Source organism: Typopeltis vanoorti, chromosome 3 (assembly GCF_054136105.1).
Source record: "Typopeltis vanoorti isolate ZY-2024b chromosome 3, IOZ_Tvanoo_1.0, whole genome shotgun sequence".
In the NCBI taxonomy this organism is placed as follows: Eukaryota; Metazoa; Arthropoda; class Arachnida; order Uropygi; family Thelyphonidae; genus Typopeltis; species Typopeltis vanoorti.
Genome location: NC_143551.1, coordinates 117,742,402 through 117,762,592, shown reverse-complemented (window position 1 = coordinate 117,762,592; position 20,191 = coordinate 117,742,402). Strand labels below are relative to the sequence as shown.

Genomic DNA, 20,191 nt, shown 5'->3' with positions numbered 1-20,191 from the left:
TATTTTCTTATTTCTCCCCTTATTGTATTATCTGCGTGCGTCCGTTCATGCGTGGGCTTCAATCTCATTTTTAGCACATTTCTAAAGTTATTTTTTCACTGTAGGATTTAAAATAGTTCGATGGCTCACTATATTAGGGACCGCAGTACCAGTAAATGGTGCAAAACATCCATTAAAATTTACAAGTACATTTGATGTTTTCTACCGGCATTTCGATAAATCAAAAATGTTTTAAAAATTGTAATAATTTTATTGCTGACTAATTTTGCGTAATACAATTTCACTCTTGTATAAACCGCTGGGACATTAATGAGGCTTTTGGCTGTGTAGCCACACGACTAGGTTTAGCTGGCAGTCGAATGCTTGCATTACTTACCTAAAAATAAAGGCCTGGTTGCCAAGTGGATAGCATACTCGCTTTCTAACAAACAGGCCGACGATCGAAATCCCAACTTGTACATGGTTGCTTTTACAAACAACTATGTACAACTTGTACATGGTTGTTTGTAAAAGCCTGCTCTAGACGAGCGATAGCTCTTTGAATTTATAGGGTTTGTATTGAGAAAAACAATATTTTCATTTGTATTATTATTATTACTAGTAGTAATAGTAGTAAAATTACATAGAGTCAAAAAATTCATTGCGGGAGATGTCAAACACACACACACACACACACACAGTTTATCATACCGAGCCTTAAAAATGTTCACCGTCTCAGTGTTCACCACACCTGCAGGCAGTGCATTCCAATCACTCACCACTCTCCTCATGCAAAAACATACTTCTCATTCCTTTGTTCACACTCTTTTTATACAGCTATGACTTTTTGTTCTCTCCCTGTTTTCAACACTTCAAGATCAAACATTTCAAAATTACAGAGAATCCAAAACAAATGCCTTAGGATGATCTTGGATGCACCATGGTTCATCAGAAATTCACTGAGAAACCGGCACTCCATACATCTCCTCCCTTCTTCGTTATCTTGCAGAAAAATTCTTCGTGAAGTCAAGTTCACATTCAAACCCACTAATCGTGCAAGCTGTCAATTACAATGAGACTGATCATAGCTAACGCTACTGCCCTCAGAGGGTGAGCTTAATCGCTCACAAATCTCCCATTCCCAAACAACTCTCATTACAGATAAAGGGGAATATGAAAAGCACTTGTACTTCACCCATCCTGTCAGTAATGTCAATGGTTTTTCTTATGTAAGATAAATTAACACAGTTGATTGTGTGCAAATATTTCAAAATATGAAATATTTGTTTAAAAATGATAGTCTTTAGAGCTTGATTGTCCTCTCATTCATACTTTTTGATTGGAATTTGTACACAAGCTGTATTAATAAAAGTTTTTATGTGAAATACGGCTTTTTTTTTCCTTTTTTTTCTGCTCGACGATGCGAGCCCTTTGTTAAAATTTCCATAGCTCACCACTGAGTATGGCAACTTTATCATAAGCAAAAATTAAAAATATAAACAAAAAAAGACATTCCTGCAAATGAGACAAGAAGTTTGCCTTATCAATTGTTTTAAGGGACTATATGTACTATATACATATACAGCTTACACATATAAAAGGTTTTATTCAAAACTGTAATATACTCCATCTAATGTAATATGGACATCGTAACAATAAGTCATGCAGTATGAGCTTACTAGCTTGTGTCTTGGTTACAAGGTTGACAGGATTAAACTATTAAAGTGTTTAACAGGACAATTGTAAAAGGTTGCATAGATTAAAAAAAAATTATGAACAATTAATACCAATCACTCTCCAAAACTTTAAACTGTTCTTGTAAGGTTCATTCTATGGACCTGCTCAGTAACGCACTGAGTGGGGGAAACCCCCCCCCAGAGATGAGTAGATATTTGAGAATACACACAACGCATCGCATACAACCTATGACTAAGCATCTGCAATGATCAAATTTTCTTGTTTGTTTCTTTTTCTTTTTTTTGGGGGGAAGGCCTCTTGATCCCCTCTCCAGACCTGCTACTATCTTGGTCACTCGCCTCTGGATCCTCTCCACCTTCTTATCACCAAGAAACCCTGGTGCCCAGATCTGCACACAGTAGTGAAGATGGGTCTTATCAAGGTCAGATCACTTAGTTATTATTCCTCTTGATAAAGAGGAATAATAACTAAGTGATCTGATGAACTGCTTTAGCCACTTTTGCTGTGGCTAAACTTTAACTCCCTATCCACTAACACTCCCAAGTCACGGGCTTCATCATCTTCTTGGAGTACAGTTCCACCACTGTTGTATACAGCTGGTAATCTTTTTATCCCAAAATGCATAACCTTACACTTTGCCACATTTAAACTGACATCCATTCTCCTTTGCCCAGTTTGCCAATCTATCCAAATCATCCTGCAAATTTTTGACATAATCTGTATTAACTATTGTTCTACCCAACTTTGCATTAGCAAATAACTGAACACTTCCTCTTCTATAACGTTAATGAACAAATTAAACAGCAGCGGTCCAAGAATAGAATCTTGCAGCATACCACTAGTCACAGGCCTTCTTTTGGACTCGACCACCTGAATAAACTACTCTCTGATATCTTTTCATCAACCACCCTCCTATCCATCCCCATGTGCTGCAGTTTACTGATTAGAATTCCACATGGTATCCTGTCAAATGCCTTTGCAAAATCCAGCAGTATTACTGTAAACTCATTACCTTTATTCAACTCAGCTGTCACTGCATACTCTTGCAGTGTTCACGTAGTAATTTTAATATTTCACCTGATTCAGTTACCTCCCTACTATCGGCATTGTTTAAAATCATTTTGCCATATACGTTGGTTAGACATAACTGGTAATTAATTTACGGAATTAACAACGCATATGAAGTATATTAATTAAAGATAACTTTAATGAATCACTTCTATATTTCGGCAATGTCACATTGCCATCTTCAGGAATATAAAGATATGGTATGTGCACTAAGGAACTAACAAAGCAAATGAGGAAGAAAGTAAGAAACTAATTTTGTTCCTAAAGTCCTAATGGTGCCTAAAACTAATTTAGGAACAAAATTAGTTTCTTACTTTCTTCCTCATTTGCTTTGTTAGTTCCTTAGTGCACATACCATATCTTTATGTTCCTGAAGATGGCAATGTGACATTGCCGAAATATAGAAGTGATTCATTAAAGTTATCTTTAATTAATATACTTCATATGCGTTGTTAATTCCGTAAATTAATTACCAGTTATTCTTTCTTTTACTTGCAGCATATCAAAAGAACAGTTTGGGATTCTCTTTAGCCTGCATTGCTAACTTCCTTTCATAAGCTGCTTTTGCTTTCTTACCATACTAGTTACCCTTCTGGCCTGTGCCTTGTACTGTTCATGTGCTAGCAGGACACCTGTCTCCTTAAATTCCATCCACAATTATTTTTTGCAGCTCAAGTTTAATGATGATATTCATCCACTGAACTCCCACTTGATTTACTCTGCTGACTCTAGGTATGAAGTCTGCCATTACCTCCCCTCAAACACTCCTTTACCACTTCCCATGCACTATCAACATCCAGCCTTTGTAGTTTTACATGCCACTTGGGGAGGGGGTAAGTATGATCCAAGCAATCTCCTAAGCTTGTCATACTTACCACCCCTGTAATTCCACATATACTCTGTCTTAACTGAAAATTCCACACATTTAGCCACCTCCAAGGTCAAGATGATCATTCTCACCAATTGGTGGCATGATGTCATTTCATTATAGACAAATTCTCAGATGCAATTACTAGGTCGAGCACTCTCGAACCTCTAATATATTCCATCACATTCTGTCTCAGTAATTATCTAATTATTATTATTATTATGTAAACATCTCCAGGGAGTCCAAAGACTCATCACCAATCACCTTCATTATCTACACTAATGCCCACCATCACCACTAGTATTTTCACAGACAATCACAAACATCCATGCCCATGGCGGGATTCAAACCCGCAGCCTTTTGGCTGGAGCAGATACGCTAACCACTCGGCCAACCAAGCTAGCAATTATCCCTTAGTAACTGCATAAATTCTATTTGCTTCCTCTCACATGTCCTCTCCTCCTTCCAATTTATGTTCCCAGTTGAAATCACACATAATAATTACCTCTTCCACTTACTGAGTCTATTTACCAATACATACTATTTCCATCTTTTCCATCCCTGGTCTATAAGCAGCATCCAACTGTATGTTTTGTTCTGCTGGCCTCAATCTCATACCAGATAGCTCCAAATGTGCAATTTTCAATGGCCTGCAGTTGAACTATCATCAATAACACTCTTCCCCAATTCTTTTCTATCTATCCACCCTGAACACACTATATCCTTCACATTATGCAAGAGGAGTTGCCTGGAGGTTGTGGATGTGTAGAGTGAGTTTGACGAGCAAAAGGACTTATACAAGAAGGATGGTTTGCATCTGAATGGATTTGATGTTCAGAGACTGGAAAAAGTTTTGTTGAATGAAGTAAAAGTGGATGTGCAGAATCAGGGAAACTAGAGCTTTTAGGAGGGGGGAGGAGCTGTTGAGTGGATATGCAGACATCAGTGAGGCAGTTGAGTGTAAGATGCTAGCTATGTCCTCTTCTGTTAGCCATGTCTCACTAATGCCAATAATTTGGCCAGGATGAGCCAACCAATGCCTAAAATTCCACCTCTTGGTATTAGTGTACATAAAGTGCAAAAGCTCCTTAGGCCCATTGCTATCCTGATGCTTTATAACTATCCAATTCTTTTTTTTTATGCTGAGTCCATACACGAGAGATTGGTTGATCAACCTATGGTACATTAGTACTGTGTGTGTGTATGGGTTGGTTACCAGTGGTATTAACTTAGGCATATTATATTATACATATCTTACACTCAACTGCCTCAATGATGTCTAAAAGCTCTAAGTTTGTCTGATTCTGCACATCCACTTTCACTTCATTCAACAAAACTTTTTCCAGTCTCTGAACATCAAATCCATTCAGATGCAAACCATCCTTCTTGTATAAGTCCTCTTGCCCGTCAAACTCACTCCACACATCCACAAACTCCTCTTGCGTAATCTATGCATTGTCATTCGCTATTATGGCTCTTCTTCTCAGCTCTACTCTGTCATACCTGGTAACAGACACACTATCTTAACTCTCTCACTCTTTTCTTTAGCTAATTAAAAATGATAGCAAATGCTCGTGATTGAACCAAGGACCCCTCGATCTGCAGTCGAATGCTCTACCACTGAGCTACATCCTCCACACAAAGAAAAAACCTCATGGGGTTGTCTAGGAATCATATGATGAGTGATAGCTGGGGTTTTTGTCTGGAGCCATTGGTATATGTTTTTTGGCTTAGACTGCTTTAGCAATTGTCAAAAAACCACAGTTTGGGTAAGGCTTGAGGATTTTGAGTTGAATGGGGAATAAAAGCACTGATCCCAGTGAGAATAATTTCTGTTAGGATCAGGGCAGGTGCTAGGATCAGAAGCAATTAGTAATGCACATTATATCTACATTATCCAAAAGTTAAAAAACACATATAAAAGTGTATTTTATGTATTTTCAAATTCAGAGAAAGCAGACCACAGTGTATAAAATTTTACTCTGGATATATTACATCTCTCAGAATCATCAAAGTCATATCTTGCTAAAACCATTGGTCATGAAAGAATACCTGTATTGCAATTCTATCATTTATTTATTTTATCTGGTGACAGCGTGAGCATGTAAAGGAATACAATGTTGAGACTACCAATGCTTATATAATCAATTGCACGCATGCACAGTTGCTCCTGACCAAGTCTCTTTTTTGTTTCTAGGTTAATAATTATTGATCCAGAAATATTGTGATACTTGAGCAATCACTGCCACCATATGATATGCTTAATGCATACCAAAATTAAATATCATTGTGACATACTGAGGATATCTGAAGAATTTCTACAACAGTCTTGTGAAAATTCATGCATGCTCTAATTACACATTGTAAGACCATGTGTGCAGTTATTTGCACTTGATCTTATTTGAAATGAGAAAAATTTTATTCAGCATAACAGAAGGGTAAGTCATTTTCATTTTTTATTTAAATAATGACAGGATTTCTTTTTTTTAATTGTTAACTTTTATTTAAACATCAAATCTTATTTATATACATGATAAAATATCTTCTATCATGATAAAAGTGAGTTCTAAGTTTAAGTGACTTAGATGGTAAATGTCATTGTGAAATAAATAATTACATCCTGATGTAAATATGTTTTACAAGGGTATGTTCAGTGAAGAATGAAGCATGAACACATGAGAGATACAGCTTACTTCACAGTGACTCTTCAGTAGCTGCAAATCAATGAAGATGAAAGTACTCTGTTTCAGTCAATATGCACTAAGACTTGCTAGTTTTCATTGACCACTTTTGCAGCACAGTCAGATGTATACATGCTCTTTCTTGAAAAGATCAAATTCAAATCACACAGAATATGAAATATTTATAATTGTTCCCCCTCCTCACAGTAGCAAATATACCTTTCATTACAAAACAGACATGCTAGGGAAAATAAAAATGATGGAAGGTTTGCAAGAATTAATTTCCTTTAGAATATCACTGATGCTATGAGACTTTTCAGTGGTTTGTAATGAGAGTTGACTACCATAAAGAATATAATCCAACATAATAACAAAGTATAACTTTGTTGTTACAATATTTGCAACATGTATTCAGAATATTTGCTATTAGAAATATTAGGAAGAAAATACTTCCTAATATTTCTAAGAAACTCCAGAGCTAAACCAGAAAACTGTTTTTACTATACATTTGTTCTTATATATGAAGTTAAGAACTAAATTTATTTTATATACTACAATAAATGCAGGTTCAGCAAAGCTAACTGAATAAGAATCAGATGCAGATTATATGGTGAATTACCTTATTAGAAAAGATTAGCATTCTCTCGAATGGTAGGAGTAAAGCCATAATGATTAAAAAACATGAAAGAATTTTCACCTAATTACACTTATAATTTCGCATGTAAATGTATTTAATGCTAATGCACCACAGATACAATGCCTAATTTTGGATATGAAGCACTATTTACATGGTATATAAAGAAGTGTAAATATATCTGTTGAAATTAATAGCTAAGATGTAGCAAAACAACTTAACATCAAAAACCAAATGCAACCATATAAGAAACAAAATAATGAATGATTTTAAAATAAGCAGACCAGATATGCAGATGTAACAAAGTTTATTCATATCATGGCTTATGAGTGTCACCTTTGAATTATTGAAAAGATAATGAGATGATGAATATTCATACAGACATCAGTTTTTTATAAGATCATTTCAGTGCAATGATATTGCTAACTAATTAAACATTATGGCCGCATAAAAAGTAATTTGATAGTAATTATATCAAGCACAACTGATTTGATAGTTATGCTTTTTTTGTATTTACAGAGAATCAAGCGTTCTGCTAATAAAGGAGTTCTTTTATCATATAATGGATTTGTACCTAATTATTTTCTCATCATTGGTCATGGAAGAATATCTGCACTGTAATTTTATTATTATTTTTGATGATAAATACAGGCAATTTCTTATCTTGAAAAAGTTCATTTGAAAATATCTATACATGCGCTATGTATATCTATATGTAATGGTTTGAATCCATTGCTCATTTATTAATTATAAGTGATAAATGTATCAATCCACTATGATAAATATATTATTCACTAAACTCATGAAAGAACTAAGAGAAATGGATTAATTATATCTTCAATTTTTGGTAAAAAAAGTCAGCTAAAAGTTTAGACATACCCGTTCTTTGAATTTATGTAATTTTTTTCATAAATGTTTTCATAAGTTTCAAAATTTGTTCTGTAACAGACTGAAATTGTAAACTTCAGTCTTTACTGATCACTTTAAGGATGACCAAAAAAAAAAAAACTAAGATCAATATCATCAAATTAGTCATACAACCAAAAATAAGTAAAATGTATAACTTTCAAAGGAAATGGAAATGTTTGTAATTGCTGTGAAATGATACCTTAAAAGAGAATTCTTTATAGCTTTACTAGGGTGGAATTACTAATTTAATATTCCAGATAATGTTAATCTTTTCTTTACAAACATATTTAACTATAGCAACATGCAACTTGCCCATATACAACAAACTTCGCTGAATGTACAAGGAAGTTTAGGACTAAGCAGTCCTTGTCCTTGGGAGGGTTAACCTTATCACTTCATTCAAATGTCACATTTTAAAATAGATATAATTAGCTTTGATAGCTTTTTTTTGTATTAAAATTTTCAGTATCATTTGTTGGTAACATGTAAAGATGACTATTTATTTTACATGAAAAAAAAAAAAAAAAAATATATATATATATATATACAATGTACAGAGTTAGAGTAATTTTTTTGTACCCCTTAAAATTAGTACATTTGTGGTTTCCTAAGATACCTCCATACTCTGTTCATCATCATCATCTTCATCATCTTCACTTTCATCTTCTGTATAAAAAGAAAGCCAAACAAAAGAAGAAAAAATATATAAATTTCATTTAGATATTCTTTTAAACATGTGAAAAAAAAAGACTCCTTTATAAAAGGAGTCTAATGTTTAATTTGAAGACATTGCACTTTGAAAGTTTATTGCAGAAGTTGCTATTTAAATAATTAATAACCAATGGCACTAAATATGTAGATGCTGAATAGATTTTATTATCCTCTTAGGTTTCTTCTCCATTTTCGGAGAATATTTAAGTGTTTGCAAATATAAATATGCACGAAAAAAAAAAAAAAAAAAAAGACCAGGTGAAAAATTATTTAAATTTTTAAAGTTAGGTCACTTAAGGGTCGAAGTCTGATAATTGGAAGGAGCCTTCCTTCCACATGGCATGAAAGAAAAGCAGAGCAACTGACTAGGACTTCTCATTCTAATGTTATTCCTCATTTTCTCGTGGAAGAACTAAATTAATGATAGCATTTGTGAAAAATTTTTTTCACTCAATTTCAGAGGAATCCTCGATATGAATTTATTGGAACAAAAGCACATGCACACATAACAGTAAACTCAACAGTCTGATGGCAATGATTTAGTAGGATAACAATAATTAATACTGAAGTTCAAACAGCATAATCTAAATGCAAATAATAATAAATAAAAATTAAACATAAAAAAAATAAAAACATAGTCACCAATTCTACTAAGATTAGGGAGATGTAATAATGCATCTCCCATCACAGCTCTCTTGTTGATCAGAAGTTAATAATGGTGTAACTTTTTTCATATAGTACTTGTAGCTCAGTGGATGTGGCATTTGCACACCACTGCGCTTGACTGTACGAAGGAAGACTTTGGTTTCGAATCAAGTCGGCGACTGGAAGAAATTTTTCTAAGCGTTTTTTCGACCGGTTCCCGAGTCAGTTGATCTCTGGCATGGGTAAGTGGGTTTTTCGTCCCGTAAACTCAAGAAAATCGACCATAGAACCCACATTATTTCAGACATAAAATACAAGTGTTAGGGACCACGAGATGGCGGCACTTGTTCAGCCATCACTCTTCACTGCATGCCGCTTAATTAGTGATAGCCTTGGGCCAGCTATCTCTGATTGGGTACCAGTGGAGATTGAACTGCCCACTCAGTCTCCAAAAGTTACATAGGGCTAGAAATGGCCTTGCCTACTCCCTATATATACGGGAATAAAAAGGCGTTAGCTGATTTTTTTAATTTTTTTTTACTATCATAATATCCTATACACCCTTTAAGGGTACGTATCAGGAATTTGATGATGATGACAAACTTCTTCTGATCTTTCTAGGTGACTGGTCATGTTTATTGTTTATTCATCATGACTAGCAGCAATAGATCTGCACTGGCCAAAGTACAAACAAACAAACATTATAACAAGTACCATGAGTAGTCCAGCTTTTGCAAAATCAGGTAATAGTTCTTCTTGGCCTTCCTTTTATTTTTAATTTTTCTTATCTTTTTTTTTTTTTTAACCATTTGAACTATAGCATTAACTGACCATCTGCCTTACTGAATTACTGATGTTGTCACAACATAAAATTGTTCTGCTATATGTGCATGCATGTTCTATTCCAATTATTTCATGCTGGAGATGGCTATAAAATGTGTGGACAAAAATTGTATGATAAAAATTTTTCACATATTCAAATTCCCTTCAGGCACAAATTTGCAAAATAAGTGGTAGGCAGAAGTTAATAGTTTTTACTATTCACAAAGTCTTAACTTCTGCCCACCACTTATTAAAAGAATGTCTGGGTCTGCATTGTAAATATCTGTGAGGTGAGAAGAGAGGCAAAATGAAACCAGAGTCCTTGGTCTGAAGCCCAAACATGGCAGCTAACTATTTTAAGCCTCCAATAAGCCAGATGGCGATGCTTCACCAGATGATGAAAAACATCTATAACCTAGCGATCTGGTTAGTATTTATTCCAACTAGGGAAGATATGCTTTTGTGACTGCATTACTTGGCTCTGGCATGCCAAGTACGAATGCCAGAGCCCAGTTTGAAAGAAATTACATACTGGACTGTAAGAAAATATGTACTGCCAGTCCTTGAGAAGTTTTTTGTTATGTTAGCAAGCTTGTATGTTAGCACACTAGCTTTCTGGCTGTGAATTTGAATACTGCCATTGACATGGATATTTCTGAATGTCTTTAGGTAGGAAACGAATTTCATTATCCATCGTGAGACAACTGTCCCACTTACTGGAGGGCTGATGTGGTTTGAAAAAGTTCTATATTTAGTCTTTAGGGCAGGATTTCCAGTTTATATAAAAATATAAATGAAAAAATAAAAAGCTCCTCAGCCCATCCATGTTACTAATGTGTTAATGGTTTACAACCATGAATTATAGACACGTTTACACATGAATAAATATTTTAATAATTGCCAAATATTTCAGTCTGAAAATAACAGACTATCTTCAGTGGCTACATAGGAACAGTTCTTAACATGGTGGAATACCAACAATTGATCATTCAAAAGTAGAACGAGCCGCATGATGTTACATTGTTAAGCATCACTAAAGCGGACAAAGGAAAAGCGACAGTAATTATGGATTCTTCAAACTATAGAAGAAATTTTTCTCTTTTACTTTTACTTAATCACGATCACACCAACAGGCAACTGAAGAAATTAAATTCCCTTCTATGAGGTGATAAGTTTGGATGCAGACACGATAGAAAGGCTAAAAACACATTTCACAAGGCCTCCTAGATTTTATGGTCTACCTAAAATCCACAAGACAGATATTCCTCTTCATCTTATAGTGGACTGTATTGATTCACCTACTTATCGCATAGCCAAATATTTAGCGAAATCATTGAAATCGCGCTCTTTTTTGAAAAACTCTTCAGATTTCCTAAATAAATTAAAAAATATCTCATTACAACCTACTGATCTTATGGTGAGCTTCGATGCAGAATCTCTATATACTAATGTACCTCTCAAAGGGACTTTACAATTACTTGCTGACATCTTCCCACAAGACATTATATTTGATTCTTTTTTTTTATTTGATTATTTAATTTAATTAAATTATTTAATATTTGATTATTTTTCATAAAATTATTTGATTTCGTAATGCACTCTGGATATTTCTTGTGTCAAAACAAAGTCTACAACCATGGGAAGTCCACTTTAACCAACTTTTATTTGGAACATCTAGAAGATGTCCTGTTTTCATCTATATTCCCTCAACCATCCTTTTGGGTGAGATATATAGACGACATCTTTTCAGAGTGGCCTCATAACAGAGATTCCTTATCTTCCCCTTTAGCCAGAATCAATTCCTTACATCCTCATATTAAGTTTACCATGGAGATTGAAAAAGACAACAAGTTATCTTTTTTTTTAGATGTCCTCCTCATCTGTTCACCTTCAGGTATTCTAACAACAACAGTGTACAGAAAACCCACTTTCACTGGACGTTATATTCTCAAACAATCTGCTCACCATCCTTAACAAAAAACAGGAATCATAATCCGACGAGCTAGAACTAATTGTTCAACTCCTCATGAATTACAGAAAGAACTTTCAACTATCAAACATCACATGAAATTAAATGGCTTCTCCAAAAAAAGTACACAACATCTGTTCGATTCCTACAATCCAATCCAGAACAACAAAGATTCAATACGTCGAGTTCCAATTCCATATATTTCCATGATTTCAGATCCAATTTCAAGAATTCTGAAGAAATATGATTTAACAGGCCACTTATATACCTACTAACAAAATATCTACCTATTTCTCCTCTTCTAAAGACAAACGCTTAACTATGTCTCTGCCTGGTGTGTATCAAGAGTTCCTTGTAACTCCAATCTGTCCTACTTTGGAAAAACAGGACGCTCTAAGAAAAAAGAATTCAAGAACATCAATCATACATTTAGCACTACAAAATCCTCTGGTCTAAGACCTGCCTTCTACACAGATGTCGCTATAAATTTGAATGCCTATTCAAAGAGAGTACCGAGGCCTTACTTCAATGCCCTAACTTGAATTGAAATGACTGTATATATTCTTATCAAAAATATGGAAAAGTTTAATCAGGATAACACATTAATTTTTTTTTAATCGAGACTTTTAATTCCTACATTAGTCTAATGTTATTTATAAATTGAGATTATTATATGAAATTGTGAATTAATACCTATAATTTAATCATCACTCTGATGAAAATTTTTCTCTCTTTAATGCTTAGCAATGTAACATCACGCGGTCGTTCTACTTTTGAATGATCAATTGTTGGTATTCCACTTGTTAAAAACTGTTCCTATGTAGCCAGTGAAGATAGTCTGTTATTTTCAGACTGAAATATTTGGCAAATATTAAAATATTCTTGTGTAAATGTGTCTATAATTCATAATCATAATGTCACAAGTGTCTCTAAAGAGTAAAATGGTTTACAACATTTTGTGGATGAATGTCACATAAATAATAAAATATACTGACTAAGTTCAATTATAACCTGACAAGTCTGATTCTTCCATTAAGCAACAAAACGAGTTTATAAATTCAGAACTTTTTAAATATTCAAATATAAATAATAATAAAAAAGAATCCCATACAAATGTTAGCTTAATTTTTAGTCTTTTCAAATGGTCGTTTAGGAAAAACAGGAGAATTAAAATGCTTCTTAGTGTTTTATTATAGGATATGCAGGTGAAAAGAATTTTAGCATTTGCAAGATTACAAATAGACCTGTCACTTCCCCCTCCTTTTTTTATGTAGCAAGATGCAGATTATCTATCACTTAATTAAAGATTAAAATTCAGTGGAAGAAAGCTCGTTAAATTTTTTATTCTTATGCTTTTGGTTTAGAGTTTATTGGTTGTGAAATATAATTGTGACAATATAACGTTTATTTTATTATCATAAATTTCTTGATATGTACCCTGAAGGGATATTCAGGTTAGTATGACAGATCTACATGATTAAGTTTATATTATTATTAATCTCCTCTCAACAATTTTCCTCCAAATTAGTCTATGACTTATGAGAACTCCAATATTGTCATATCTAACATTTCATGCTTCTAAGGTACTTCTGACTGAATCAATCCATGTAGATCTTGCCACCCTGGCATCAAATACCTGTTTTGCTAACTTTTCCTCATTCATTTTATTTAAGTGGCTTAGATTAGCTCTGTTGACAACACATTCTAGAATGCTAACAATGTCAAGTTCCTATCTAATATTTTCATTTTTAATATGATTCTGCCACTGATGCCACCTGTTCACTACCCTAATTTTTCTCAGAACCCTCATATCTGTGGTCGCTAGTCTTTGATCAAGTGCTTTATTTCTAACCTAGCTCTCAGATCCATAACTTAAAACTGGTTTGAACACTGTCTTGTATACTGCTAGTTGGTGTTTTGGCTAATTTCTCTCTTATTCCATATAAATTTATTCAACTGACTATCCACCATATCAACTTTGCTTATTCTGTTGTCTATTTCCAGATTTAACTTGCTAATCATCACTAAAAAAAACTGTATTGCCTAAACAGCTGAAATATTTTACTTGTTCTACAAGATCTCCATTCAGAATGCAGCTGAAGTTTTCTATGTTCCTGCCTATTTTCATAGTTTTTGGTCTTTTTATTGCTGATTTTCATGGCAAATTTGTTATAGCAGCTATTCAGTCCTGGAGACATGCACTAGATGTGTGTAGGAGTACAACAACAACAACATGTGCATAAAACAAAGAACTAAGTGTGACATGTCCAATTCTAATATCGTACCTAATGCCATTTTCTTTCATAATGTGATCCATACAGATGATGAATAACAGTGGAGATAACGTGCATCCTTGTCTTACCCACCGATTTTACACCAAATCATCTTCCTGTATATCCTTCAATTCTAACTGCTGACTGACAACTTACATATAGACTATGTATTGCTCTGTACAATGTTCTATTTACCTCATAATTGTAATATTTTGAAAAGCTTTTCTCTGGGCACCTTGTTATATGCCTTTTCCAGATCTACAAAACTTAAGTACAGGATCTTTGTCATATTCTCATGATTTCTCAACTATTTGTTGTAAGATGAAAATCTGATCCTGACAACCTCTATTTGGTCTGAACCCAGCTTTCTCTTCCACAATTCTTTCTCAACCTCTTTTCATGTATGCTCACACAAATCATAACTGGAACATTTAGTAGAAATTCCTCTGTAATTCTCACATTCACCTTTATTCCTTTTTTTTTTATAGATGGGTACTATGAGAGCTCTACTCCAATCATCTGGAATTTGACATTCTGTCCAGGCCCTCTAAATTATCCAGTATAACTACCGCAAAACTTCTATACCTCCATACTTAAGCATTTCTGGTCATATATTATCTACTCCAACTGCCTTCCACAGTTCAAGTTTTTGTGGCTTTCTACCTCAACTATTAATATAAACTCTTCTTTGCATTCCCCTTGAAAATTTTCTAGTATGGTTATGTCATTGCTTGGCTTGTTTAACAGTTTTTCCAAGTAATTACTCCAGACCTCTAGGATATCCTTATCTTCAGTTTTCATGTCACCTTTATTGTCATTGATTCCTTTTACAGTACTCTTTCCTCCATTTCTAAGCTTCTTCAATAGCCTCCAGAACATTTTGCCACCTTCCTAATATTTATTTTCTATATTTTTAGCAGTCTTCCCATTACTTTTGTTTAGCTACTATTACATATAGCTGAGCTCTCTTGCATTTTTCTCTGTATTCTTTTAGGGCATCTGCACTTATTTGCTGGGAACTTTTGGTGTGCTTTCTTCTTTTCCAGGACTGCTTCTTGTGTTCACCATGGGGGTCTTATTTTTTTATACTTACAAACAACTTCACCACATACTTCCCTAGCTGAATCAATGTCTTCAGAGTTTGCCACTGAGATTCCAATGTTTGGTTCTTGTTTTTAGTATGTTTCATTTTTTCTTCAATAATGTTTATATAGTCGAGTCTAGTTTACCTGTAAAAGCCACTGAACTCTTAATTCTTTTTAAAGCTTTCTTAAATACTCTTCTTTTCAATGTGATATTCATTTTTATCCTGCTTAGCACTAAGATGGTGACTTCCAATTTCAAATCCTCTGTACAGTCTTGCATCCTGAACTATGAAGATATCACTTTTCTTATTTCTTGCATTTTCTCTCCATGTGAACTCGTGCATATCTTTATGCTGGAAGATGGTATTAGTAATGACTAATCCATGTTCTGAGCAGAAGTCCAGCAAATACTTACCAAAATTACTAGCTTTACCCTTTTTTTTTTTTTTTTTTTTCAAATTTTCCCAAAATGTTCCTATATGCCAGATGGAGTAATTCTTACTCTGCTGTTCAGATCTCCAAAAGGACCACGTTTTTCATTTTCTTTATATCAGTTGCCTGTTCTAATGACTTGAAAAATTCCTCTGCTTCTTTAGAACAACCTTCTGTGGGACAAATAAATTTCCAATTACGAAGTTTATCTTCATGTTTGTTGTCGAATGCTATTGCTACCCTTGATCATTGTTGCCTGAAGTGTTTTTTTCATGTTGTACCACCACAAATGCATTCGTGAATCATGAAAAAAAAAAAACTTATTTTAATTTATTATTATTAAAAAAAATTACCCAGCTTTTAGGAACTGTTCATATCTACAAGAATAAATTATGAAAAGCCTTCAGATTTAAAGATTAGCTGTGAAATAAAGAAACTCGCTAATATGGAGCTGTGGATAAGGAAGGTATCATTAGGATACATGTTGAAATAACTCCTGGTGACTGCTTAGCACACCCTAACAAATACCTATAAATAAAAGAAATGCACACAGATATTCAAGAATGCTAGTGTGACATGTGCATAAATCAGCATTTTTTTTTCATGAGTGCACAGCAGAACCGCTCAGAATAATGGCTGCAGATAGACATCAATACTGCAAACCAGAATATGACAGACAGAAGACACACCACCACACTGATGTCAACTTGCAACAGTCAAGTAGCAAGGTCCCAACATGCCGAAAGTAGAAGAAAGCATAAACAGTCCCAGCTGGTATAATTAATCAGCAACATCCAATCTACTACCTGTTATTGATGACAGTACAGAGGAAACTAAAAGCATGTGTAAAGAATATTATATGGGATATGTCCATCCCAGTTTTGCAGTAAGTAGTGATGATACCCACTACTTGACTTGATTTTGAGTTCAATCCTGTCTAGGATGTGAAGAACATTTATAAGAACACTTTGACTGAAAATGAGTTACTTTGACTGTATACACTGCCAGCCTCTCTCTTCAAACTGCAAGAAAATTCAGATCAATGTTACATTGAAGGAACTTGGCTTATAAATAATTTTGGTAACGACAGAATAGTTAATCTTTTCTCTGTAGTCCACTCTGTATGCCAGTACATGGACTACAGAGAAAAGATTAGCTACTCTGTCATTACCAAAATTATTTATAAGCCAAGTTACTTCAATGTAACATTGATCTGAATACAAAAAGAGATGGGATACAGCTGGATTATCAAAAGAAGAAGGAAAAATGTAGTACATTTTTTAAACTTTTTTTTCTTAAGTATAAAGTGGAAAACCTACTATTAAAATGGAGGAAATTATGAATCCAGCATATTTTATAGTCAAATATAAAATGATACTTAAAAATTTTTTAAACATTTACCAGAGTTATATAGGAATGTTATCTTTGGCATTAGAGATGCTTTAGTTTGAATTACTTAAAAGACACAGGCTCTGCCCAGGAGGCCGTATCTGTCTTTTATTAGCATTTATATTAGGTTTCAATGGCTTGACAGCTGTTTCAAACTGTTTTTCACTAGAGAGCAAAATCTCTCTCAATACCATAGCATCTTATGTCAGAAAGTTAAATTCATCATAAAATATGATGAACTGGCTGGATCCATAAAAAACAGAATCTCTCTATGCTGAATGTCATTCCATGGCCAAAGTCACTGTTGTCAAAGATTCATCCATTCCCAGTGCTGTTGCAAGTCTGAATTTTGTTGCAGAGAGTACAGGAAAAATCATGCAATGACTACATGCAAGAAATCAAGGTCAGAACTGGCGAAATGTGCCCACTGTAGCAGACCTCATCCTGCCAACCGCAAGGATGCAGAGAATACTCAATCTCCAAAAAACTGGCAAAAGCAACCCAGAACAAAGAAATCAAAGGACCAAATGCCCTGGTTGCATCTACTTTGGCATATATGCTTACTGGACATTATGCACTAAACCTCAGCCAAGATGCAACAAACATGTTTATAAAGCAAATGCAAGCAATTTTCACAATTATTGACAATAGTTAATGAACATAGGAGACCATAGTTCATACAGATCCTTTTCCAGAAATGCAATGCCTTTAAACAAAATTCATGAGCTGCAGATACCTACGACATGGACCTAATTCTGGTAAATGAAACATACCTTCACCCACCTATTGCACTGATGTCATCATCAACATCATCATCATAAAATTCGTGACATGTACCCTCAAGGGGTGTAGAGGATATGATAGTACTAACATGAAAAATTTACATCATTACTAACTTCCTATCTACTATTTTACTCCAAATCAGCCTGTTACTTGTCAAGACTCCAACATTATCAGGTCTTATATTTCTATCGTCTAAGGCACTTTGTATCGTATCAATCCACCTATATCCTGGTCATCCTCTGGGTCGTTTTCCTACCAACCTGACAGAGAACACTTGTTTTGCTAATCTTTCCTCACCCATTCTGTTTAAATGACCATACACCAGAGATTAGCTCTGCTAACGCATTCCAGCATGCTGACAATGTCAAGTTCTTTATTAATATCCTTATTTTTAATATGATATTGCCATTGGTGCCTATAATCTTTCTCAGGACCTCATATCTCCGGTCTCTAGTCTTTGGTCAAGTGTTTTACATCTGTCCCAGCTCTCAGATCCATAAGTTAAAACTGGTTTGAACACTGTCTTGTATACAGCTAATTTAGTGTTCCAACTAATTTCTCTCTTATTCTGTATGAATTTATTCAATTGACTTCCCACGATACCAGCATTGATGTTTCTATTGTCTATTTCCATATTTAATTTACCATCTTCACTAAAAATCGTGTCTAAGTAGCTGAAATGTTTTACTTGTTCCACTGGTTCCCCGTTCACAACACAGTTGACATTTGCAACAATTCTACCTATTTTCATTGTCTTTGTCTTTTCAATGCTGACCTTCATACCATATCTATTACTCAATTTAGTCAGGGAATCTTGCAAACTTGTAGCAGATTTATTTAGAAGTATAACATCGTCCGCATAAAGCAAAGAGCTGACATCTTATCATATGCATTTCCCAGATCGACAAAACTTAAATACAGATCTTTGTTATGTTTCCATGCTTTCTCAACTATCTGTCGTAAAGTGAAGTTCTGACAGCCTCTATTTGGCCTGAATCCAGCTTGTTCTTCACCAAGCTTTACTTCCACAATTTTTCTCAACTGTTTCTCAAGTATACTTGCATATATCTTACCAGGAACACTCAATAATGAAATGCCTCTGTAATTCTCACATTCAGTTTTATTTCCCTTTTTTATATATGGGTACTATGAGAGCTCTACTCCAATCATCGGGAATTCGTCCCTCTGTCCAGGCTTTCTGAACTATGCAGTGCAGCCACAGTAAGACTCTTATACCACCATACTTCAGCATTTCTGGTCGAATATCATCTACTCCTGCTGCCTTTCCACATTTCAAATCTTTGACGGCTTTTTCTACTTCAATTAGGATATGTATTCCTGACTGTATGCCTGTTGAGTGTTTTTTTTTATCACTGTGCTGTCATCACTGCATGTTTCATGTAGCAGTTTTTCAAAGTAATTACTCCATACTTCAAGGATATCTTTTTTTACTTTTTTCATGTCACCTTTATCATCTCTAACTCCTTTTACAGCACTCTTTCCTCCATTTCTAATCTTCTTCAACAACCTCCAGAATATCTTACCACCTTCTTGATATTTATTTTCTATGTTCTTGCCAAAGTCCTCCCATGACTTTTGTTTAGCTAGTTTTACACAGTGTTTCGCTTTCTTACATTTGTCTCTGTATTCTCTAAGAGCAAAAGCTGACTTATTTGCCAGGAACTTTTGATATGCTTTCTTCTTTTCCTTCACTGCCTCTTTAACTTCCTGAGTCCACCACGGAGTTCTGATTTTTCTATCTGTGCATACAACCTCACCACATGCCTCTCTGGATGAATCAATCAGAGTTTTCTTCAAGGCTTGCCACTGAATCTCCAAGGTTTGGTTCTTGTTTTCAAACTCTTTCATTTCTTCTTCAATAATCTTTGAGTATTTTAGTCTACAGTTCACATCTGAGAGCTACTCAACTTTTATTTGCTTTAAAACTTTCCTACATGTCATTCTTTTCCATATGAAATTCAATTTTATCCTGGTCAAGACTAAATAGTGATCGCTTCCAATTTCAAATTCTCTGTACACTCTGGTGTTTCTTCACCAGGGAGAAAACATCATCATCAGCAATAACATAGTCAATGAGACTTTTCTTATTCCTTGCCTGTTCCCTCCATGTGAACCCAGCCCATGTCCTGAGCAGAAATCCAACAGGTATTTGCCATTATTATTAACTTTGCTCTTTTCTCCAAATTTTCCCAAAATATTTTTGTATGTCTGACAGTCATTCCCT

At 34.4% G+C, this 20,191-nt stretch overlaps 1 protein-coding gene and 1 non-coding gene across 2 annotated transcripts in view; both read right to left on the bottom strand.

Annotated features, from left to right (window-relative positions):
- Window positions 1–5,176: 5,176 nt before the first annotated feature.
- On the bottom strand, window positions 5,177–5,248 carry TRNAC-GCA (transfer RNA cysteine (anticodon GCA)). The gene has a single exon. It is a non-coding gene; the product is annotated as a tRNA-Cys (tRNA).
- Window positions 5,249–6,052: 804 nt separating this feature from the next.
- Window positions 6,053–20,191, bottom strand: part of thoc7 (THO complex subunit 7) — a 52,849-nt gene continuing 38,710 nt past the window's right edge. Inside the window, exon 6 of the mRNA XM_090415923.1 lies at window positions 6,053–8,503. Coding sequence (XP_090272049.1) covers window positions 8,445–8,503 — 59 coding nt within the window. The 3' untranslated portion in view covers window positions 6,053–8,444. The remainder of the gene's footprint in view (window positions 8,504–20,191) is intronic.